This window comes from Nymphalis io, chromosome 3 (assembly GCF_905147045.1).
Source record: "Nymphalis io chromosome 3, ilAglIoxx1.1, whole genome shotgun sequence".
Lineage (NCBI taxonomy): Eukaryota > Metazoa > Arthropoda > Insecta > Lepidoptera > Nymphalidae > Nymphalis > Nymphalis io.
Genome location: NC_065890.1, coordinates 8,164,253 through 8,191,529, shown reverse-complemented (window position 1 = coordinate 8,191,529; position 27,277 = coordinate 8,164,253). Strand labels below are relative to the sequence as shown.

The window sequence follows — 27,277 nt, the reverse complement described above, 5'->3', positions numbered from 1 at the left end:
TGTATAACTGGGTATTTCGCTCTTATTTATTTAAAGAAGTCACAAGTCAAGAAATGAAATACTTTAGAAATGTATTTATTTTTTCTACTGATATACTATATCTATACATAATCGAGATATTTACAAAATAAACAAGAAAAAAAATATTAAATTTATTGATATATTATATCATCATATTTTTGTTGATATATTATAGGCGATTACAACAATACAATTAAATGACTACACTTAAATTAATGAAGGTCGAAAAAAAAAATTATATATAATTTAAAAATAAAAATAAATAAATGATATTTAGTATCTTAAAACTATTGACATTTTGACTGAAAATGTTAATGTCATGAGGGTTAATATCCTCATAGGTTCTCATTAAACTATACAGGATATTTAGTATTAGATATTAATAATTTAAATATTATATTAAAAGTAGCATAAATAGGGAAACATAATTATATGTATAATAATAATAGTAATATCTTGGGACATTATTCACACACGGCCATCTGATCCCAAACTAAGCAGAGCTTGTACTATGGAAACCAGACAACTGATATACTACATATACTACATATTTTTATTTTGTAAATGCATACTTATATAGACAATTACACCCAGACTCAGGACAAACAGACATGTATGGACATTATTAAAAAGTAAAATAATAAGAGTATGTACGTATCGCACTATTGAGATAAGGCTTTTCTCACTTCACACTGCTGTAATACGAATACATCAACACATGCAGATTTCCCTTCGATATTTTAATCACTGTCGAGCACAAGATAAATTAACAACTTTAAGCACAAGAAAGACTATATACAGTTGACCCTAATATAACAATATAATAGGTTATACTTTTCGTAAGTTACGGAAACATATCGAAGGTATCAAAATCGTATAAGAGTTTTGGCACGTGTTCGTTTTAGCAACGTAACCTAAATGGAAAACAAAGCACACAGGGGTGGAGAACTTCCTAAACTCATCAGCTGAGTCCAGAGCACGCCCGCTACTATTACTTGTGAGAAAACTTTCTTATATCGTTTCAACTTTTCCAAATGTAGCGAACATTACAATAATTCGGCATTATAGTTACGTTCATACTGTTTAGTTCTTACGATTTTCGACGTAGTACCTACGAAATAAGAGTTTTTATGTGTTTAAATGTGACTGCTATGAATCAAATGTATACAAATAAATGAGAGGACTTGTAATGCCTAAATGAAAATACTACTAAGCTAATCTATTTAGAAAACTGAACAAATACCAGAAGATGTAGTGCGTTTTGTAGATTTTAGTATATAATACTGACGTAAGTAACCTGAATTTCATGTTCTTGTTGTGTATTAAAATAATTTATTTTTCTACTGGTGGTAGAGCTCGTCTAGGTAGGTCCCACCCACTCATCAGATATTCTACCGCAAAACAGCAGTACTTGGTATTGTTGCGTTCCGGTATGAAGGGTGAGTGAGCCAGTGTAATTACAGACACAAGGGACAGGATGATGTAAGCGATGGTTAACATTTCTTACAATGCCAATGTCTATGGGCGTTGGTGACCACTTACCATCAGGTGGTCCATATGCTCGTCCGTCTTCCTATTCTATAAAAAAAACATTGAATTATGTACATTATACAAAATAAAAAGTAGAAAATTGTCTACTGCATGGTTTATTGTAGATTTTGAAAAGATAAATAAATGGGGATTTTATTCCAAAGCGGTAAAAAGAATGTTTTTGGAAGTTTTGTCGTTCTAAACATATTTATACCTCAAACATTACTTATCATCAATCAAGAGTGTTCGTTAATTACAATAAAACATACTTGGTTCGAGCATCACGTTCCTTAAATAAACAAAAGCAATACAAGAGTTCCGAGGATTCAGTACTCAGACAGTGATCTCCCCACGGTTGTTTAAGCTTATTTATTTTTCACCAGTCTAAAGGGATGTTAAGTATACGATGATAAACATTGCATTGAAAATAGTCATCAATATAAAATGTTCGTATGTTTGTATTTATTTTAACATAACCTTAAACTTTAGTTATAAATAATTACCCATGGTATAAAGTAAAATAAATATCCAATTAAAATAACAATTAATGCAATTTCAAAAGAATATTTTTACTGCAGAACCTCTATTAACTATATTTATAATGCAAATTAAAATATTATTTATTTTCATAGGCTCATAAAAGCAATTTTGTATCGTTCTGTTACAATATGTGTATAAGAAAACACAACATTGTTTAACAAATCAGCCTTAAATAACGTTTATAAGTAAAGCCGTTTATTGCAAGCAAAAACTGTTTTTGGTGTGTGATATGTGATACATTTGAAGCATCTAAATTACGAAATATGTAATGGGAAAAAATAAGAGACCAGAAAAGCTTTAATTTCTACTAAAAACCATATCATTTTAAACGTGTTATTTATTATTCACAAACATATACACATATCACAACATATTTTCCAGGTAAATGTGAATCACTATATTTGTTTTTTTATATTTCTTAATAATAAATGTTTTAAGATAAAAGATATAATTCCTATTTTAGATATTAATTTTATGTATTATAATAAAATGTAACCTGTATTTTATCTCCAATAAATAAAATAAGATAAAATTAAATAACGGGTTTGACTGTAAATTAATTTCTTATTCTGGTTACACAAAAATATATAATCTGGAATTGAACAGTTGATTGAGTCATTTGTGAAAACTTTTCAACGAAATAGCAATGCATGTCCTAGTTACGACTTATATGTAAATGTGTTTTATCAACCCAGCGCCCTCGCAGACGTCTCAAAAGGGTGTTTACGTAGACAATGTACGCGTTCTAACGCCGGAGGGAACGATTGAAAAAACCCTTTTTTTACTATAGAATATCTCCCAACCCACATACATATAACCAAAAAGATAAAAGATTTATGGCACGAATTTTTTTTAAACAGCTTGAATATTTATAGAAAATTATTTATTTCTACGAAACTTTCATCAAATAATAGTTAGGAATATTAAAAATTGTAAACGAATATCAATGCGTCGGAAATTTAGATATTTAGAAAAGCAATATGAATTTTAATTCATGTGTATTTAATGAAAAACAGTTTTAAATTAAATTGACAAAACAAATATCTATGCGGTTTTAAAGTATCCTTATTTCCATGATATTTAACATAAAAAGAGGTGATTACCACATTCATTGTGTAAAAATAAAATCGAGGCCGACAAAAGTAAATGCATTTTCACGTACATTACGATAGATGGTGGCAATTTACGTGGAAAGGATTTCACGTTAGTCGCAGTAGAGGAAGGAACAGAGCGGCGATGATAAGACTTCTATTTAAATTATATGAAAATGTGAATAGTTTTATAATTAAATAAATTTTAATTTGTACGTATAAAAAAAAACGTTTGCTTATTTAGATAATCTGAGTAATGTATTTGTTTTATTATTCTTTATACTAAGTTATAATATAACGTTAAAATAGGTTTGTGACAGTCCAAAAGTAAACAAGCTTTTGACTTGACTTTGCATTCGCAATTTTATTATGTATATTTTTTATTGTCTGTGCTTTCCATTCGATTATACGTTCGCCATTTATAATGAAATGTAATCAGTTGATAACATTTATCGGTACCTAGTCAATAGTATTTTCTTTCTTATGTAGTCTCGGTATTATCGGATCAAGATGAAATTTGATCATTTGCCAATTGTTCACCGAAGTATGAAAATTTTAATTGAATATAATTTTTATTTTTAGACAACCGTGACTTTATATTTAGGCTACTCTATTAAGCCATCGTTTTTGTTAAATTCAATTTAAACTATCAAGTTACTCTGAAAAGGGCTCCGATAATAAAACGTAAGTTGACATAAGGCGACTGGGTTTTAAACGTCGTCGGGTGTTTCCCTAAATCGTGTAAAATTACGTATAACTATTACAGAATCAATGCAATTATAATCGAAACATCGCCAACCATAAATAAACAAGTTAAAATAAATATTAAAAATTAATTATTAACTTACAAAACAATATTTAAATTATTATATGTAATGGAGTATTGGAAACAGAACTTCAAGTATTTAGTTGTTAACTCGTGAAACCACAGGCATCTCGTTTATCGGAATTTATATTACAAAATAAAATATATATCAAAATAATATATTATAATATCGATAACATAAATGTTTTGGATATCATAATATCGATATTACTTAGCAGAAAGTATTGAACAAATTGATAATCGAATTTCATTTCTCTTTTTCTTATTTCGATCGTGAATATAAATATCGAAGCCGTCACATACATCATAAGATTCATAAGTTACGCCCGATTATTAGAACCGTTCCAAGAGAACACATCTTTTGACATCCGTTACGCATCGAAGTGAGATATGTCCAAAACGAAAAATTGCTTTTGGTTTCATTGTTTATCGATCGTATGTTATTGTGCAGACCGAATTCCAAAAATATATATGAACATGAGGTTTTGACTATCCGTAACTTTTCTATTTGTTGTATGTTGTTTAAACTATCAAGTTTAAACAACATACAACTATTATTATAATTGTTTAAACTATCAACTATAAGCCGAGATGGTCTAGTGGTAAGAACGCGTGAATCTTAACCGATGATCGCGGGTTCAAACCCGGGCAAGCACCACTGAATTTTCATGTGCTTAATTTGTGTTTATAATTCATCTCGTGCTTAACGGTGAAGGAAAACATCGTGAGGAAACCTGCATGTGTCTATTTTCATTGAAATTCTGTCACATGTGTATTCTACCAACCCGCATTGGAGCAGCGTGGTGGAATAAGCTCCAAACCTTCTCCTCAAAAGGGAGAGGAGGCCTTAGCCCAGCAGTGGGACATTAACAGGCTGTTACTGTACTGTTTTACTGTATGTTGTTTACACCCATACATGTTTCAACAAATGTACATAAAAAGAGGAGTCGTTTTGTTGCGTCATATATTTACTTATTTATTAAATGCTTATTATAATAAATGTCTGGCAAAAGTTTTCTGCCTTTTGAAGAGACGGTTCAAAGCTTTATCCACCATTCTCTTACAATGTGGGTTGGACATACGCATAGGGCAGAATTTAACCTACACGATGTTTTTCTGCGCCACCGAGCACGAGTTGAATTATACACAAACTGAGCCCAAAAACTCAGTGGTGCTTACCTAGATTTGAACCCGCTATCTCTGATTGAAATTCACATGCTCTAGCCACTAGACTATTTATTAATAGACTATATCAACTCAATAATTTGTTAATTTTTGAATCTTAACAAATTCATATTATTTGATTATCATTAAAACTAATTTGAATAAATGTTACATATATTTAACGATTCCTCACGTATTACTTATTTGCTTATAATATATGTATTTTGTAAGACGGTAATATATTCCAGTGTATAGGGTTTACATTTGTAATGTGCCTTTAGTTGCACATAGACGCTCTTTCACCCGAGCATTAAGGCTTGCTAAAAGCAAAATAAATTGCGTTAATTAGTAAGAATGAGTTCCTTATACAAAAAAAAAACAATGAGCTCTAATAACAACCGCCAACAGTATTTGAAACTTATTTGTGAAGTATTGCGTCAGTATTTTATCCATTAAACTGTAATTTGACATTGCCTAACGTTATAGTTCCAATCGCCTTTCGTAGGCATAAGTAGGCCCTGCTCTCAAGTTCGAATTTACTGCCAAATTCCAATTATGCAAATTATATTTTACAAATTTTTTCTTTGTGCTTTTCTTGTGTACTCTCATACCACTTTTGGTTATACTACCCTTATTACGCGAAAAATATATTTCTTTATTTTTTGTCACGCTTTTACGCTTTCAAAAGATAGTTATGAAATTTTGATACACATGTATTTGTACGTGCTTTATGAAAAAAAAAAACCACTGAGTTTCTAGCCCTTTCTCGTTATCGACTTTTAGAGTACTTGAATAAAGTAGATTTTGTTAAGAGTATTCTCAAATACATTTAAATATTTCTAACACATTTAACGTTTACTCAACGGAATAGCAAAATATTAAGCGAAGTCATACTTGTTTTAAGTTATGCTGATCCCAAAATGGAATCTTAACTCACACGATATTAATTTAATTCCAACTGACTTGGCTAACTGAAACAAGTTAATAATGCATTATAAAATTGACTTTGAGTGAGTCGAATATGTCGGTAGTTGATAACTTAAGTACGATGGAAATTCAAATCCTTATATTATAACATTATTATATATTAATTTTCGAAATATATTTTGCAAAAGCTTTTCTTTGAGCGTAACTTAAGCTTTACGTATGAAGGCTCGGTTAATGTATACTACCTTTCACGAAATAAGTATGTAAGTATAAAGTGTAGCGACGTGATTAAAATCTAAGTAAGAGCAATCGCTATCATATTTTATATTGTACACATTTTGCGTATATTTTTAAATTAATGTATCTTAAATGAACTGATGTTAGATTAATAAAATCATGTTTAAACACATTTTTTACTTTTAATTTTTTAACAATTATTAATATTTGTATATCACAAAGTTATTGTCTAATTTTTAAGACTAAGTCAAATTATTAGTTGATTATATAAACTGTGCTACAATAACATGTGATTATACTTTTTCCATGTATACATACATAACGCTGAAGGGGTCAACTCGGAGCCAACAATAATAAAATCGTTACTATCGATTTTGGTGTCGAGAACAATCAATCCGAAAGCAACGTCGCCGTCACAACTAAATCGACGACATCCGTCCGACTCCCCTTAGTCTATATAGATTTTAACTGATCTATATTAACTAATATATATATATATCTATACATTACACCATACCATCAAATTATATGCAACTGCGAAATCTAGGAATATTTTAAAATAAATAGGTTGTAATAGTTATATATATGTATATAGCGATATTTTTTATGATAATAATTACTCTTTTAATCTAATCACTTTTTTTATAAAAAAAATCGTTGACTAGTTTTTTATATTTGTGAAGATAAAAACATATAATGAGTAATACAAATGACGTGATTTTTTGGTGAGTGGGAATGGGATATTTGTCGAGTTTATCGCACAACTAGGGTTGCAGTATATAGGTACTCGTAACCGACGACGCGCCGCGGTGGCTCATGCTACCCCATGCACCACTGCATTGCGGAACCAGAACTATAATTCATTTTTAGAATGCGAAACACTCCCATTGTATCACGTCTATTGTATTAAAGGTATTTTATAACGAGATTAACAGAGCGTGTGCCTGGATCTGAGATTATGGTAAATATTATATAGGAAACTGTTTCAAAGACAAATTCATTTAGGGAAGCTCCCGTCACAGCTTTTATATTCTAAATGAGTGCTTATTATTTATTCTTAATTCTAAATTAATCGTTAGTTAAAACTATATACATAATAAACGTCTTTAGTTCTTTCAGTTTTTTTCTTATTTATCTAAATGGTTTCCTATTTTCTATTAGTTTACTATACAAGTATTCCGTGCGTGCAATATATTTTCAAAGAAAACGGCGATATATCACCGTACCCCTCGATAACATGTTTCCGCGTTTCCGCTGACTGGACGTCGTCGATTACAACTCGAGGTAGTCTACATCCCTTGTGAATGCTCAAGCCAGATATTGGATAAGAAATGGTCCGTCATAGATCGTTTGGGGGATTTATATGGCATCGAGCGATTTATATACATACATATAGGTGAACGCACATATACATGTCTCATTTCTCAGTTTATCAGTCTTATTTTATTTTTTGTTTACACTAAACATTTAAGGATATGGTATTTTTTGTAAGTTTTAAAAATTTAACATTTTTATCACGCTTTTATAGCTTTCAACGTTTGTGCTTAATTAAATCAATAAATCGAATTAAATTAAAAAAACCAAGAAAGCAAAATTTAATCTAATTTTAAATAATGACATTGATTTTGGTAAAACGTAATATGTATTTAATACCCTAAACATTTCAAGGCAACTAATGTTAATTGTTTATGTATAACAAATCTAAAATAGAAAAACATTGTCGGAAAGAAAAACAAAGTCGGATTTGAAAAAATATTTATTTTAACATTACAAAGCCCAATCCTTGGGGTTTCTTTAACATCACGCAACGGCCCACGGAGGCGGAGCGAGAACGTTTAACGCGTGTAAAACCGTGCGAAGCAGCTCGAAATGAATAAAAATTTTCTTTGATTTTTAATAACTAGTATTTACCTGCAATTTGACACCTATTAATTGTAAAAAAATAAACTTATTTGTTGTATTCATAATTTCTTTGTTTATAAACTAACCATAAGATCGACTCATGGTCATAACTGGCACTTGAATAAAGATCTATTAAAGTAACCTAAACCTCGAACGCAGAGATGAAAGGCTGCCGTCTCGATAAGTGATAAACCAATAGAAATTCAACTTAACCACTCGCATCTCTGCAATAGACAGTACGCCATATAGGAATAAAGTGTACAAGCAATAATTACTATCATATGTGTTGTGAGTATGCTGTTTGAATGTAACTTTACTATAACAATAATTTATATGAACACTTGCTTGATACATAGAAACAACTGCTTCATTTGTCTAATAACTTCCAAGGACTGAGGATCACGTGTCGGACTTATTTAAACTTTTATACTCTTCATACATCTAACTAACCATATTATATATAATATAATCACGTTGGCATATTAAATGTTATTGGATCATTTATATGGTGATAGACGTCTTGAAATCATAATATGTAATAAATTCTAACGTTCCTAGGCAGCTAAGCAATGTAAAGGTTTAATTTTAATGTTAGTTGTTATATTCTTTTTAATCGAAAACCAAAATCATATATAATAAATAAAATATAAATCGTCAACAATATTTTTTTCCTTCTATGACGAGAAAATATAAAAAAATATATCGTGCAGTTAGTAAAACACATTGTTCGCCTTTTGTTCCCAGCATTCTACACGATCATTAGTAACTTATATAAAACTTTGAAAACTCCAAACAAATTAACGATGAAGTTATTAGGGAACGAGCGATAAATAAAATTTGAAACGCTAAAAAAACAATAAATCAACGAAATAAAGTCATCAAAGCTGATAAAGCATTTTATAGTCTGTGTGTACGTCTTTCAGATCTTAATATCTCGTCGTAAGAGTAATACCGTAGCGTAGTAGCGAGGCCACCCTTTAGCCGTCCCCCCGGCGGTGCGGGCGGAGGGTGTGGGGTGCGGGGTACGAATGCGCGGCCGTTGACACGAATCCCCTGGTATTCTGTTTATCCCAATGGATTTTTTCCATATGTGTTTACCGTGAACAGTGTGCTCACGAATGGTTTTGTTTAAAGATTAGATACACAGTCCGATGCATTTCTCATCTTCAAATAAACACTAGAAAAAAACATTGCACAAAATAAAATTCTAAGTACATAGAATGAAAACGTTACATTTTTTTCATAATAATAAATTAATATATTTATAATACTATATTTATCTTTGTTTTAATTCATTTGACTATTAAAAATAGCAAGGTTGGTATAACCAAGGAATGATAAATTTTAATTATTTTTCTCTAAACATAAACGAGATTTCTTAAAAAAATAAGGTAAGGTAAGCTCGTTTACTTTCGTTTTTCTTTATTAAAATTTTAATAATAGCATTTATTTTAATTTAATAACTACGGTAGTTAGTTACGGTAGTTCTCCTCAAAAAGAGGAGAGGAGGCCTTTAGCCCAGCAGTGGGACATTCACAGGCTGTTACCGTTACGGTTACGGTAGTTAATACCTACATCCACTTGCCTCACTACCCAAACCAAATTATAATTTCTTATATAAAAATACCTTACAGTCTCTATTATTATATTTATAAATAGATTTCGTAGTAATCATTTTAACTAAGCTATCGAAATGCATTGTAGTAATATAGATATGTTTAATTTTATTGATATTTTGTTAAAATCATTTCTGAGAAACAGAATTGACACAACTACCGATTTGACACAACTGACACGTATTTGTAAACATTAAGAAGATGATAGATGTTATCAGTTCATCAATCTATTACGAAATAAACACAAGTGTGACAGTTCCTGTTCGTGATTATTTAATTCTATCGTTATATTATTATCAATTACATCTTCCTGATCTGATTTTATAACACGATGTGCGAGCAGGACAAATATAAACAGTTCATATACTTTTTAAATTATTATGTTATCATTATAATTGAAAATCATGACGATATAATGTTCTATAACATTGTCCGTCTGTTCAAAAAAAGTAACTGATATTTTAAGCGAGTAAAAAATGATTTTGTTGAAAAATCTATATTTACTTACAATGATATTTCGTGTATAAATTTATTTATACTTATTTTTTCTTAAATATCTGTATCTCCAGACGCGTTGTTTGTGCCTTTAGTGTATCTTATCTTTGATTACTTTTGATGTTATTTTTATGTGCCTGCAAATTTAATACCAGACAGCATCACAATCTACGTTACAGTATTATTTTTATGCGAGACTTAAAAACATCCTGTAATAATCAATCATCATGGTAATAATGAAGGAACAACATTGGATATTTTACACACTCGTGTCAAAATTGTTCTTTTGTTAGATGATTCGAGTTCAGATTCGGCCTGCACTAACCGCCTTTGTATCTCCGCTCTTCACACCTCGCAGGGCTGATAGCATCAACTTGTTACTGCCTGGAGTCGAGCTTAGCGGTCGACCTACATTAACGCCATGATATTTAATCTTTTATTTAATAAATGCTTTTATAACGCTTTAACCCTGAACTTCGCTTTAAATACTTAACCTTAATTAAATAAAACCGGCTGAAATATTAAATTTAAAAATAGATTTATTAATAATATAACATAACAAACAGGGAACTAAACTCTCAATGTAAAAACTAAGCGTTTAATATATTAATCATTTGAAGGCTCTCAGATTAAATGAGCTAACAACCCCAGCATTTGTCAGAATAAACGTTTGTTACGAAAGAAGCTAGAATACACTCGAACAAAAGTAAAGTAGGACGGGCACGCTCTGTAAAAACTAATTTCCTCACGACTCAGTCTTGATCCTAGTGATTGGCGGATGGAGAACTTAAGTGCTATCTTTGCTCCTGATCATCAGAGCGGTCACGATCCCGCTATTGTGGGAACAACATGATGGTATCTTAGTGAAAATGTTATACACAAACCCGCCTAGATAACCTATCTTTAACACGACACGAAAGTAATAAAATTAAATAGGAGAAGTACAAACTTGTATTTTTTCTAGTACACCTATTTGTATTACCGCATTATAATCGGTCAATAGCTTCCGAGAACTAAATCCATTAGGAACCGCATGCGGCACGCAAAGTTAAATGACACAGGAAACTGTGCGTGCGGTGATTTAAAGGGGATTTTTAAAAGCAAAACTCGTTCTACAGTAGGTCAACTTCATGCATAAGATAGAGCCAATCAGCATGTCTATTGCAAACTCGCATCTATTCATCACGTATATACATTTTTGGTATATTTATAGCTTTTAAATGTAACATTTCGCTTCATAGAATTTATTCTCGAGGGATTTTTTTATTTTAATGGATTCGCTTAAATAATATTTTCTGATGTAAGCCCATTGATTTATCTCTTCCAACTGCCGGTACGATAATATCGACCGGCTTGTTTTCCATGTGACCACTCCGCTGGGCAGCGTCGTAATTGAGTCGCTCGCATCCTTCCGCTTACTCTGCACTGGTGACCGTAACGCTAGCATGTAGAGATAGTATAGAAAATAACATGCTTTATTGTTTTAAAATATTTAAAACATTACTTCTATATCAGAACTTGCACTACAAGCTCTTTTCAATCGTCATGTAGATTGTACCGAAAGCAACCGGCAAGGAACTCAGTAGTTTATTCTTTTGCTTAAATAATTTATAATATTGGAAATTAACATTGAAATATTATTATAATATTGGAAACTATTATTGGTTAAATTTTCATAATACCGTTAATTCCAATATATATATTTATATACATATTAGCGCATTTTCAGTAAACTAAATTTATCGAACATCAAACATATATATATTTATATATATATATATATATTTATATATATATATATATATATATATATATATATATATATATATATATTTATATATAAAGATGCCCTGTTGCCCCGAAAAGAATGAAACTTTAATCGGTAGATGTTCTTATTAAAGATTGCATTGATCAAATCAAAATTTCGACATTACGAAACGAAGGTCTCCTAATTTCAACTCTTTATGTGTTATTGTTTAAGCTTTTCATAAACAGTCAGTCAATCACCAAGTTGTCTTTTATACGTAGATTGCAAATTAAAATACACATTTATATATATTAAAATATATGTTTTACAAGAAAAAAAATGGAACATTATATTGCAAGCATTACATTGGCAAGGTAGGTGAACAACCTCGTTGTTTTGGTAAACTACGTAATAGTATCGACTCGGACAATACGACTTAATACATTTGCTATAACTCGGGTTTATAGTGCCATCACTATTTTTGTATTATATACATTTTTTTCACTTTGTTTTAATCGGATTATTTGCTATTCATATGCATACGCGTGCATTGCTTTGATACTTTTTGTATACATCAACTTATGCGTATGATTGTACCCGCATATGCGCATAGGTCTCCGCCTTGTTAAAACTAATTTGTATCTTGCAGTTCGCGGTATTGTAAATATACTCTCGTTATGTGTAAATCTAAAGAAACATCCGTTCAGTTTCACGACATGTTACATTGAGTATCATATTACAGACAGTGCGGGTCGACTGTCTCGATCGATTCGTGACCCCGCACTTGCCTTCTAACGCGTCTTTGTAAGCTTCTGTATCGTTTTAAAAACATTGTTTCTAACGTTGCTATACCAATAAAATGATTTATTTACAGAAACATATTATTTACATTAGGGACTGAACTAAATAAACTTTTTTTTAGATAGTATGTGCTATATTATTTTAAGAATTTAAAGTAGAAGGTAATATGTACTATATTAAGAATTTAATAATATTTACAAGATGTTTACATCAAATTAATCAATTATTGGAAACAAAAATAAATTAATCTTTTATTTCTAAAATTAAATTGGGTTGCAGTCACAGTTCCAGTCGATTTCGTTTTAACCATCTTTGGTTTTTGGTTGAACAGCTTACTCATTTAAGCGAAATCCTTAGTCGGTGAAAGTGTATATAATGTAATGTTTAATCTTAAATTTATTCTCCGTGACATAGTAGATTATTTAATTCACCGAGTACTCAAAAATAGTTGACAAAAAAAATTGAATTTTAAATCTAATGCATTTTTTTAAGTCTGGTAATATTCACAAAGAATGTACTGTGTTCTATTTTCAAACAATGTAAATATAAATTTAAAAACTCGTAGATTTAATATTCAAATAAACTTTGTGTAAGATGTGTTCCTATAATATATTCAAATGTGATCTCGTTCCCGTGTCGCTTCGAAGTCATTTAAAATTCCAATTACAAAAACCAATATTGAAGTTGTATTGAAATAGCATGAGCGTGTAACTCCGTAATATACGTTATATTTAGACATTTACACAATTCAATATTTTATTATTGCGTATATTTGAGTATTAATACGAAGCCAACAATTATATATATTCAAAAAACTATTTAATATGTTAAAACTCAACAATATCATGCAAAAATATTTTATTTATTTTCTCTTTGAATCAATAAGACAGTAACTCTATAATTTAAAAAGTTGCAAGTATTCAATTTAGGAAACATATGAATAAAACTATGTAAACGAATGGCGTGATAATCATAAGAAAACATACCCGTGACCGAACTATTTATTCAATTCTTTCAATCTGTGCGGAGCGCACGTGTGGCGCGCATATGCGCTCACTCGGCCGAACCAAACCGAACGTTCTCATTGTTTGAAATTTCACGTTCAATGTGGGGCGTAAATATTTCGACAAAGCTCTAAAAGGGAGAGCCCATAAAAGAACAACAGATATCCGTTACTAGACACAATTCTATGAATGATAGCGATCGCGGCATTTCGATTTCGATTTCATTTGGTCTCAGATATGATTATGATGGAGCCATATCAAAATATTAAAACAAAAGGAGTCTGTTAAGGTTCTTTTTATGAATGAGATGAACGCATTTCGAGCGCTCTGCGTAATTGTCGGCATGCAATAAAAACCCGACAGAGCAAGGGAGCTGGATTGTCGCACACGTGCATCCGCCTGCCACTTTGCGAAGTTATTTTTAAGAAATCATTTCTTACTGCGATAGTTGAAAATAGTATGCAAGTTTTAGTGGACTCGCTAATTTTTAATATTTGATACTATTGTACACATAATAAAGAAATTAAAATCGAATATAATAAACCTTTACATATATTATAAATGCGAAAGTAAATCTGTCTGACTGTCTGTCTGTTACGCTTTCGCGGGTAAACCACTGAACCGATTTTGATAAAATTTGTTATATTTTAAAGCTTTTACCCCAAGGATGGTCATAGACTACCTTACTTACTTTTTATAACCAACACCGGCGCTTCTTCTACCTAACACGCAGGCGAAGCCGCATTCGAAAACCAATATTTAATAAACGTAAAAGTAATAACTAAATTATAAACCAATATATTTATAACAGTGCTAAATAAATCACTATAATAACGCGCCGTTAAATTCTTCTCTCATATAGAGTCAAAAAATAAACATAATCCCCGCCTTCGTTTCGGCCTTAATTATGATATCAAAAGCTGCACCGTCAGTATCCGATCAACACGTGCATCTCTTTCTAAACGCAGTACGAACGAACACAGTTCACATAACATCGCATCGCTAGATCGGCTATTAAACACGATTATATGCGCGCTCTCGTATTATTTTAAAACTATCTCATTCGTTCTATAGTGGGACTAAACTATAAATGACCCCACTACGAATTCAATCCGACTCAAATTTGAGCGGTGTGATGACACGGCATAACGCTTACTGGATAAGAGAAAATGAACAGTCAAATAACATACCGCTGACACATAAATAGATACGTTTAAAAAGTCAATTAACACTTTATAGTTAGTTTATAAAGACCTATCAATCAATATCGACGAGAATTTCAAAATGTATACTGAATGTAATATTAGTACATTAGGGATAAGGCAAGAAAAAAAGATGCGCCTACAATTTCAAGATCAAATTAAATTATTATTATTATAACGGTTAGGATATATTTTAATTATATGTTAATAGTAAAATTAACATATAATTAAAATATAGCAAGAGTAAGTGAAAGTCATTACGATCACTCGAAAATATTTTAAAAAAACTTTTTTAAATTACAAATTAGTGCTTTGCTCAGATTAAGTTTTATCAAAATTAAGCTGACTCGTCAGCTGAAAATTATACTTTAATTTGACTAATATATTGTCCTTATATTTATGATGGAATAAATAATATGTTCATATTTATTTTCATGTTATGGGTTCGAAAGTCTCCAATTAGAAACGCAAACCTTACGTGTAGAAAAGGGAAAAAAAGAAGAAAAACAAGGAAAAAAATTAAATGTAAATGTGCAAGAAAGTTGAATTATTACTTAAATGATGTAATACATTGCTCGTATTCATTTCGAAACAATTAAAAAAATACTTTTTAAAGTTAAATTGTATAAAGTGTCAAATTTAATATTTTTATGAAATATTAGCTTCCGCCCGCAGCTACTCTGCCGTGTGACGGGAGTTGGCAGGTGGTAGGCTACCTCTATTATAAACTTCATTCAAATCTGTTTATTAGTGTTATCGTAAAAGAGTAAAAAGATCTATCCATTTTCATGAACTTTCGCGTTTATAGTATTAGTAGGAGGGTATGAGTGTACCAATTTATATATTATATAAAATTCATTATTTATCAATGCAACAAATACTAATTAATGTATGAATGGATATTATTTATGTTATTATTTAACTATATTAGACATGAATTATGTAATTATACCTTACATAAGTCCAAGTCTATTGTATTATAATTGTCCAATTTATAGCAAACACAAGCTCTAGTAGAATACAAACTGACAAACTACAACTATTCAGGTTCCATGTTCTAAATCAAATAACTGTCAACCATGTTTGCTTGTTAGAAATAACATATATATAGTTATATAGTGACGTCATAGTTTCACTTATACCAATTAAACTTTCAAAGCTGCAAAACAGAACGGGGCAATGTGTTCTGTTCCATTATTTGGAATAAATTCTGTTTATTCACGGAAAATAATATTGAGATTTACTCAATTCGTAAATGGGAATTAATCGTTTGTACCAAAACACTGATAGCTGAAATTGATGTTTAATTTGCATTTGTAAGTATTACTTGCAGTACCTTTGTGATATAATATGTGTGTGATGTGAATATATAATCAAAATGTCATTTAGTGTTTTAACTTAGATTAGCCCACTAAGCAGAAGATATTATAGTCCACAGGTGTGTGCGCAAACACAGGTGTACTCTCTTATTCCTAGCTCTCATAATAAACAACCGGAAAGAGTTCAGGCGCAGGACCAACGACTTTACGTGCTTTCCGAGGCACGGAGTGGATACACTTCAAACTTGCAGACGCCTAGCTGCTACTGAGAACTGAGGACCTTTGGGTCTGCGGACTTTCAACTAGCCAATTTTTTTTTCACGCAGTGGAAACCTTCAGAAAGGTACTCAGCTCCCATGAGGAGGGGGGTAACTGGGTTATGTGGGATTCTTACCCACTAAAACCACTGCGATGGCCGTCCTCGGCACGGATCGGAGAGGCTGCGGGATCGTGTTGATATAACGCATCCGCGGCCTCTCCCGTGCTTTGCTCCGCTCGTGGCTCGGCGGAGCTCTCCTCAAAGGGTACATCTAGCCACTAGACCAACGAGGCAGTCATAAATAAGTAAATGTTGAACACAGTTACCCTGTAAGACGTCCTAATTATTTTTCTATTTTGCGTTATGTATCTCTAAAATTTGATGACAATCACACTAAATAAATGTCGTAACGAAATAATTCTAAGAATTTCTTCTTCGAATTGGTACATTAGTAAATAAAAATGAATAATTATCTTAAATAATAACAACGATAAGCTGATATTAAACAGATATATTAAGGTTCTTAATATGTTTTTCAGGGTCAATTGTTATTACGAATGTTTACCAAAAAAATATCTCCAAAACTATCTCTAATGAATGATAAAACTAATTAAAACAAATGTTTAGGAATAAGCTAAATCAAAATTACCCTTATTTCCTAATGATTTGCTTATCGTTTGACGACCACAATCTATGTCAAGTTCTCATCGGCTTTCGCCAACAGAAATGTAAATAATTACCTTGGACAAATCGTCTAAATAGTCAAAGCACGATACGAACATCAAGAACCGTTAAGTTTTAAATGTACTCATTTTAACTCTAGTAAATACCGTTGATAAAAAAACTGTTATTTCGTTATCTAAGACCTCTACGCCAAAAAAATATGTATAAGATTCATTTGCGAATAAGTCAAGATTAAATGTCATATAAACTTTTGTATTTTCTTTGTCTAATAATTTTTAGATGTATAAAGAAAATTTGATATTATATTTTAACTTTATATTTATATATATTGTAATGAATCATCTAATCGCCTCATCATCATTTCTTTTTCCTTATTCCATTTATCTGGGATCAGCACAATGTGCGAACATCATAAAAAAGGTTTTGGCTTCCCACGAACAACACACAACTAGACAAATATGCATGTATTTTCAATTTATTTTTAGTCTCAATATCTATAAATATTCTATTATATATATATGTCTTCAATTCAGTGAACATAATTGGCATTAGCAATTTTTCTTTGTAAAGTTAATTTGATAGAACAACGTCCAGACACGCCATTATCGTAATAGTTTACCCTCTACATATTTCCCCAAGGGCGAAAAATCTAACAATTGCACCTTACCCTCAGAGCTGTAATAAATCTTAATGAGCTGTCAAACATTTTCTCGTAATTCAACTTTCTCATAGCAATAAATTCCGGCACAAAGAAGAACATGTTTTGCTATTCATGAATTGTACTACAGTTGACATTGAAATAAAGTATAGCATTTTTATAAAGTATTTTTAATGTAATATTATTTTTTCAATTTTTTAATATAATTGTGTTTGAATCGTACATTTATACGTTTCTAATACCTAATTCATATTCTGTTCTTAAAGAACATTAAGTTGTTATAAAATTTATACTTTACTTTTACTTTAAGGGTTCCACAAAACAATATCGCATGGTAATTTGTATAAAATGAATACTAGCTGCATTTAAACGTAATTTGTTTATTAACAAATCCTATTGGATATAAAAAATATGTGCCCATTCCTAGCAATTACTTAGTCTTCACTGGCAGTCTTGACTAAGCTCATATTTTTCGCAATACCCACTCATATACAGTCGAACGCAGACGAGGGGAGAACTTTATGCGGTGTGTACTGTGAATGCCAATCGGGTTCTGAGGACTCTCGAGTTGCCTTTCCTTAGTGAACAATGCGTTATGAAGTGCAGCGGAGGCAACTACAGCACATTGCCTGGAAGTTGGACTCCGACTTTATTGGCTTATTAACTGAATGGAATTCATCTTATGAAAGTAATTTAAGATGTTAAAATAGCGACGAATATTGTCATAATGGTGTTGACCTGAAATTAATGCGTATTTATTTATTAACCATCGGCTGTACGGATACGTTGTCTAATGCCCGTTATCTTAGGCAGTTCTCACTAGTATACGTTAATGTATACATATAATAAACGTTAAGGCAACAACAATTGGTACAAATTAGTTCTTAAATGATGATTACATGTTGTGAATCTATTGCAGCTTTGCGTGTAAGTATAAAAGTATCGTTTTGCTGGTTAGGAAGATGAGCAAATAACTGCAATCAAATTACAATCAGAGTGAAAGCCTACATCTTGAGAGTCTGAGATCGACGCTGACGCTGTGATGCGTGTTCTTTTTATCTTAGAGCGTGTTAGATCTAATTATATAACGTGCTTTTACTTCACGTACTAGTCACGACTACGAAATTATTGTTACCATACTGTTCGGACGCATCTAAACACGCTTTGAAGGATACAAGCTGGATCAAGTACGATAAAGTTTGCGTTCTAAACACATATATGTTTTCTATATAACATTAGTTACTGTCTTTTCAACTTTTAAAACAAAAAGATTATTTGCAGAATTTCGTTTTGGATAGGAATATTTTTTTAAATACTGTTTTAAAACTAACATTTATGTTATTGCAATTAAAAAGTATTTATTAAAATTACTATCGTAGACGGTATTGCCAACAGCAAGAAGGATATGCATATATGCTCAATCGGTTATATAGAATCTGTTTAAATTTATTTACAATTTTTTTCCCATACGTACTAACAGGTGAAATTAAATAAATGCTTAAAATTAACTAACTTAAAATAAAATGTAAATATTATAGTGACGGGAAATAGAAAATTTAATTATTTGTATTTTTTTTAGACTTAGTACTTGATATAAAATACATTAATAATAGCCTATTTATTATTACCGCACGAACCCTATAAAACTAGAAGAATAAAATATTTTGTAATCGAAAACAAAACCAAAATGGACAATGAGGAGGGTACTTCAACCTTCAACAATTTACAAGTGTTCAGTAAACACTCATACCTTGACCCATGTAGGGAAACTGTAACGGTCCTACGTTCACACGTTTTCAATATTATTAAAATAAATACTTTATCTATTTAGATGAAGTTATAAGAGCACACTTATAGCAACTAGAAAAATATCTGTCTCATGAAATAAATAAAAAAAAACAAGTAATTAATTAGAATGTTTGTGTATTGTATAAAACAAAACAAACGTTTAAACAATATAAAGCAATTTAAAAAAAACTTGAAATAAATTTACTCAACATAAATGTTAATATTTAACTTGATTTGATTGACAAAAGTACCGTAACATTATACATTATGACAAAGAAAAAACTTAGTCTCAAAAGCGTTCTCATTATATTAGTTTTAGTTTTATTATAAAAAAAACAGCAGATGATATCAGATCATGTGCTGTGGGGTCGTTCATAGGAAGTGCGTATGTAATTGTGGCGACTGGACACAATGAGGGGAATTGGCCAGTGCCGATTGTTGTGCGACCAACGCCCGCACCCATTGCCATTGATTGAATGAATGCGTTTTAACTAACAACGCTAGTCAAACGGACCGTGAATGTTTTGCGAGGCTCGATATTGTATGCTCTTCATTCACATTATCTTCAATAAACACTATTATTATGTACTTTTAAATGAAAATGTTCATTACTCAAAATTTCAAGACATAATGAACGTATAGATTGTGAAATATTATACAAATACCATTATAGATCAGCAAGAAAAAAATATTGTTTAGAATTATCTTTAGTTTTATTTTCAAATGCCAAAGTTAATAACAGGTCTAATTTAGTAGGAATTATCTATGTTAGGTATTATTACCTACAGAGTATTAACACTGCAGCACAATAACCCCGAGATCTCTATTATATGAGAGGATCATAGGATGTGATCTCAGCAGCGTTTGTAGTAAGCGGTTAATCCAGATTGCAACCTGGTTCAGCATTCAATAGTTTGTAATTTTCAAAACAGTCACTAATATCATAAAGAAAAATTATTTAATTGCATGATAATGTTTTATATGAAAAGCTTATATTATATTGAAGATGGCCGTGAGCTACTGTTGGGGATTTATAATGAAAATATTATCAAGAATATTAATCAACGTAATATACAATGTATTTATATTATTATACTAGCAAATCAGAATCAATTCAATTTATGACGAAAATACAATTAAATCTGCCATTCTAACATACCTACACGATTCATAATTGAATGATACGTATAAAATATTTAAATTAGTAGATAGTAGCCTGAAATAATAGTTGTTTTGGTTTGTATAAATTGCAAATAGCCATGTTAACTTTAATAGAGGCAGGAAACATTTTACTTCAATACCAGAGTCTAGTAAATATGGGTAATACAGTATTGACTTAAAAATAACAAAATCGGCAGTCTGATATAAAATTTGACGAATCTCTTGACGCTTGTAAGCTTTTATTGATTAAAATATACATTGCACAGTTGGTATAATTAATTACTATAAATAAATTGTCTGTGTAGCGTTAAGAAGTACTCGCAATATAAAAATGTAGTGAAAGATATTTCTCATATGCGAAAACGAAATACGATTTGTAAGTCTGATTAGACTCTGATGGAGTATTGAGTTTTGTAATAAGTTTTTTTTAATATCCTAAATGACTACATCGTTTTACAGCTATACCATATTGTAAAGTAGTAGGATTGCTATAAAAAAATTATTCAATAAAAACTTTAAAATTTAATATATTTTTTTTAAACAATATGCTATTCGGTTGTTAAGGCACCGTTTTATCTGCAGAAAAATTGTTCTTAAGCGACTGTCTCTATTTATGTAAGACGATTAAAATAGTGAGCGTAATAAGTAAGCTCTCATTTAAAACCAATTAAAAAAAAGAGATTTTCAATTTGTTTTTTTTTTACCAGTTAATTCAGTTTTCGGATGCTTATATTTTAAAACTAACTAAACATAATATCAAATCGAATTTCTAGAGCGAATGTAACTACACTAAGCATCAAACGATAAGCCATAATTTCAAATAAAGTACACTTATAAAAGCTGCCATTATTTATATAAATTGACATAAGAAAAACCATAAAGGCATTAAGTAATTTCAATCCTTTGCGTTTCGATACACATGCCATTCCCTTGCATCGTATAAAACAATCTATAGGATAGAGAGTCAGATTGGCATCGCGTCGTGATGATCATAGCGTGTAGAATCGACAAGATAGCCGGGGCCGTGCGACAGGTCCACGATTATCAACGCATTCTGCACGGTGGTCGCAACCTGTCGCATCTCTACCACGCTACTACGATTTATGCTTATAATGGGAACCTCACGAACACCTGTGCACTGTCTCGTGCTACAGCAATCTTTTTTTTTAAATACCGTACCTTATGACTGTTTCATTAGAAAACAAAAATTTTATTGAGAAAATAATTATATATTTTTTTATCAATCACTTCAATAGGATATATTATTATGACAATCGCTTATGTCAAATCAGACCAGTATTTCTGTAGTTAATGTGTAATAGTATAAGTAATTTTAATTACCTATTGACTATAACATCAGTTTTTATTTGATTTAACAAATATGTTAATCTAAATAGATGAAACTTTATTTTTATTTTAAATATTTATTGCCTAGTGATACTCTGTTCAAACAAGATTTATTTAATCCAATCTACGTAATATACATAAGTAAATGCAAAGTGTTACGATATAAAAACTATAATAGCTATTAAATATTTATTGCTATGTAAATTCTTGTTAAAGATAAACATTCAGCTTAATGCATCATAAAGCTTCTAGGGGTTTGAAGATATGATTTTTTTCCTTCATCCACATAATATGCCCTTTATCATAAAGGGTAAAATGAATTTTAAATATTAACTGAACACCTAAAAAGTTACAGATTGTCTATTTTTATAATTTAATCTGCTTCGACGAGTAGAAATCCTAATAATTTTGATTAAGTAAAAAGTCAGCCTATAAATGTTCCACAGCTGGGCGAGCGTGGGATTGGGAATTAAGCACAGAAAAACACAATCAATACTTGCCAGGATGTAATCTTCGCAAGCTTCGGTTAAAATCACGTAATAATATATCCTTTGGGCTTGCTATATCGGCTCTAACAAATAAGTATATATTTACTTTCAATATACATTGTATCATCGTCATTCGCTTCGAGCTAATGATAATAACGGATGAAAGAACATGTATCAGTATTTTTAAAAAAGTATTCGACTTATTAAAAGGAACAAATTATGATTATAAGAAAAGTATATCAAAACGAGATGAAAAAATATTACCATTTAAAAAATAGGTCTAATAACTTATAAGCATTTATCCCCATAAAAATGAAAGTATTTGAAATTAGTTTCATATCAAGAAAATCATCCTACTATTAGGTACATCGATAACATTTTAACTCAAACGTTTTACAGTAAAATATCTTCCACTATAATACTACCCAAAAAACATAAAAAACTATTCAGAATTGCTTTCGATTTTTCTGGGATTGTATTAGTCGTGATGAGATCGTGATAAAGGCTACTTGCAGGTCCCGTGTATACGTCATGCATCAGTGGGCCATTCGATACGTCAGGTGCGACTTGTGAGCGTTTACCATAAGTTTGCCATATACAAATTAATGTCTTTTTTACTAAACAAGTTAACACTGCATATAATTTAATTAATAACTACATAATATGTATTTAATTGGAATTTGAAGTTTTTCAATACAATAGTCAAATAAATATGCATTAGATATGTATATCTTCTTTAAGCATTTTGCTCTCACTATTACGCGAGTACAGATAATGAAAATTTTTAATTGTATATTTTTTATATATTATAATGTTGTACCTAAGCATTTCGATTTCCGACCGCCAGTAGCATCTAATTGTTAACCAATTAAAATATTAAACGCCCTATGGATTTTGTAACGTATTCAAATTTTTAATATTATCCATGTTACTAAAACTTATTAATAATAAAATGACAGATAGATACCATATAAATAGCTCTATATCTATCAAATCGTATTAAAGTATTTATTACAGCTGTGTCAACGTTCTCTTCGAAAGCACTCGGCGATTTTCTCTTGAATTGATTAAACTTTAATAATTAAAAATCTCATAAGAAACGTCGTAAGTCATTTGGAAACGAGCTAATATGATCTGAATGTTCTAGGTAGGTTAATCCCTCAAATACTTGTATTAATCATCACTTATGTCATTACCTATAAATTTTGTTTAGGGGATAATTAGCTAGACAATGCTATCTTCTTCTTTCGATAGTCAAATCAATGATGACAGAAAGAGAGAACAACTTGCGACGTTTTGTCTTTAAATTATATCTTTAAATTAAGTACCTTTCTTAACAAACAACAAACTATTTAAAGGCAACTACATTAAATATACACTTTATCACATTTTAAAATTATATTCTGATTCTAAAGCGGCTTTTAAAACGATGTGTTAATGTTAAGGGCTCGTGACATAATGTTACCATAATGTTGATTATTTAAAGTAACACACTTGGAACTTATATTTTTTAGTAGTTAAAATATAAAATTATATAAATAACCCAGTATATATAGAATGAACATAATTAAAAAAAGATAAATTAAAAATATTATATAAATTACACATCTCAATTAAATTGTTAGGTTAAAGGCATTTTACTATAATGTGAATTGGTTTTAGGTGTAACGTTGAATGTGTGGATATTAAATTCACTTAAGCTTCTCAGCCTCGTTAATACGCAAATTATTTTATTTATATTTTTATACAGAACATTCTATTGATTGATTTTTGAGTTTTTGTAAAGCGAGAGAGATATATACTTAATCAACTGTGCCTTTAACAAAAGTTATTTTGATACGAAAGATGTATATAAATACAACTACTAATGGAAACATTTTACTGGAATTAAAAAGTAAAGATTTTAGTGTATCAATTGTAACTTACCTCCATTTCCAGCGTTGGTGATAGTAACCCAAAAATCGATAGTCTTCTCAGGACCTAACTCTTCATAGTCCCACTTCTTTTTAACTTTCACCACACCACTTGGTTCAACGGTAACCCACGGATTTTCGTCCCGAATTTTAAAAGTTTCTCTGTCGGTCTCTTTTTCAAGAGTAAACACTGCACGTCCCTCAACTTCTCCATCAGCTTCAGTGAATTCAATACGTTTCGTTGGACGGACAGCACGAGTCACTCGTCTCTTTTCACGGTGAAGTGTTGGAAACTCTTTTCGTTCGCGGATAATAAATTCAATAAAAACTTGAGCAGGTTGACTTTTTCGCGGAGGAGTTCCAGTGTCGTGCGCTAAAACTTGTAATTCGACTTCACGTCCATCCGGTTCTCCAGCTAGAATCAGTTCTCCTGTTTGTGGTACTATAACTGCCAGGTTTGTAGGAGTCTTAATGGAATAATATACGCGATCGCCATCAATATCAAATGCGTTTACTTTTCCTATATTCGAGAATCTTTGCCAATGAACTGAACCATTATGACAACTATTATCGCAAGTTCCATTCACGGCGAAATAATATATTTCTTGTTCAAATATGGGTTCATGGTCATTTTCGTTAGCGATATTAATTCTAACAGGAAGGTTCGCCTTGTTAATTCCATGCAGATCTGTTGCCTGAATAATTAAATTGTATTTTTTTTTAGTTTCAGCGTCTAAACTTTTCTTCGCGATAATTTCTACATCACCGTCTGTTATTACTGATCTTATTTCAGAATCAGTGTTCATAGCTTTATCACGAAGTGCAAAAATAAACTCTTCATTGCCATGTATGATCTTGTAAGCTATAGGACCAACGTTAGCTAGCGCAGTGGCTTTTATTGGATGCATTTCAACCACAGTTCCTGGTGGAGAATTTTCCGGTATTTCACCATGCAAACCACTTGAGTCGGTGAAATGAAGCATTTTTCGCCGGTCCATTACCAAAAGATGCACCGAATGCGCAGAGCTACTAAATGGAGTCTGTTCTAAAACAGCGAGATTGAGAGGTTGATTTAGTAGTGGTGCAAGATCAGCTGTTGTCATCAAAAGCCCGTCATCAAGAAGAGTAAAGTAGGAAGCATATTCAGGTTCAAGCAGGGTGTATCGCGAATGATTGCTGACGAAGTGACGAATAGCGTGACCAGGCCGAACATCGTGTGGCAAGAGGATAAGTGCGCTGGTCTCGAGCGCAAAGCTTAGGACGTAGAGCAATGCTCCTCCAGCCAACACTATGCGCGCCATTGCTCCGTAACGATATTTTCAATTATCCTAACATTTCCACCTGTAACAAACATTAAGATCAATATAAAATCTATCGATTCATCGTCAAAGTAATCATTGCTTTTTCTAATTACGTATGAATTTCACGTTTCATTTAAGTATTATAATATTTATTTTAGTAAACTAACACTATTAATTCGTTGTAAAATGGGATCTTTTTTATCAAGCCTTTTTCTTTCTATTTTATTTCTATCTTTTATATAAAATATAAAAGACCGCGCCTATTTACTTTGTAATGTCACTTTATTTCTAATTTCTTCGACTATTTTATATTAGGAATCGATATAACTTGACTACTCACAAAATAATTTTTTTCGGTTAGTGTAGTAGCCCTTCTTTTCTAAGTCTTTGAAATTTTGTTAAATTATGAATGAAATATATCAATAAACTATAATATCGATGTAGGTATATTGCGGACGAAATTTTAGTAACAATATGTAAAACATCATAATATGTAACAGCATGAAAACGAAAGACACGCGGATTCGACGGCGACGGCGTCGACGTAGGGCGGCAGTCGGCACACATGCAGAGCTTTATTTAGGCGGCAGGCGGTAACGCCGGCGTCTCGCGAGCCGCCGCCGCCGATCAATACCCCCTTTGCGCCGCCGCGCAACGTTTCGCGAGCAAATCTAGACTGTATTCGCTCCAGTTCATGACACACCATCAAATATTCACTTACTTATTACACTGAAAAGAAACCAATTTAATACCATGACCATTCATTCGCAAATGTGTACTAAATCATATTTTTGATAATGCATTTGTTACTTGGTTAAATTTTAAGACTGATTCATGAAATAATGTTACGGATGCTAAATAAAATTACAAAAGCACACATAACTATCACTTTATTCGTTTATTTTCACATTTATTTTTTTCATTGATAACTTTTATAATTATATATATTTACTATACGAGTAAACATGTGAATCAAATGTAAACAAAATATTAAATAAGTAGATATATTTATTTCCCGGTTTTTGTAATTTCACTTAATTTTTTTGGTTAACAACACTTTTTTGTTTAATTAAATTCATTAATAAAAGCTAAATACGTACATATTAAAGATGTGGATAAATAGCGATATCGGAGCGTTCTATGGATGCCCTCTTTCATACGTCACTACCCGTATGTAAGCGGCGTCAAAACGCGACTGGTGACTAAAATCTGCAGCGCGCGCGCGTATTGAACGTACCTCCCGACCCCGCCACCCC

The 27,277-nt window shown here is 31.1% G+C and overlaps 1 protein-coding gene across 1 annotated transcript in view; it reads right to left on the bottom strand.

Annotated features, from left to right (window-relative positions):
• Positions 1 to 27,213, bottom strand: part of LOC126781114 (neural-cadherin-like) — a 60,009-nt gene extending 32,796 nt beyond the window's left edge. The window contains exons 1-2 of the mRNA XM_050505936.1: positions 27,122 to 27,213; positions 24,734 to 26,061 (exon numbers count right to left, since the gene is read on the bottom strand). Coding sequence (XP_050361893.1) covers positions 24,734 to 26,021 — 1,288 coding nt within the window. The 5' untranslated portion in view covers positions 26,022 to 26,061; positions 27,122 to 27,213. The remainder of the gene's footprint in view (positions 1 to 24,733; positions 26,062 to 27,121) is intronic.
• Positions 27,214 to 27,277: the final 64 nt, after the last annotated feature.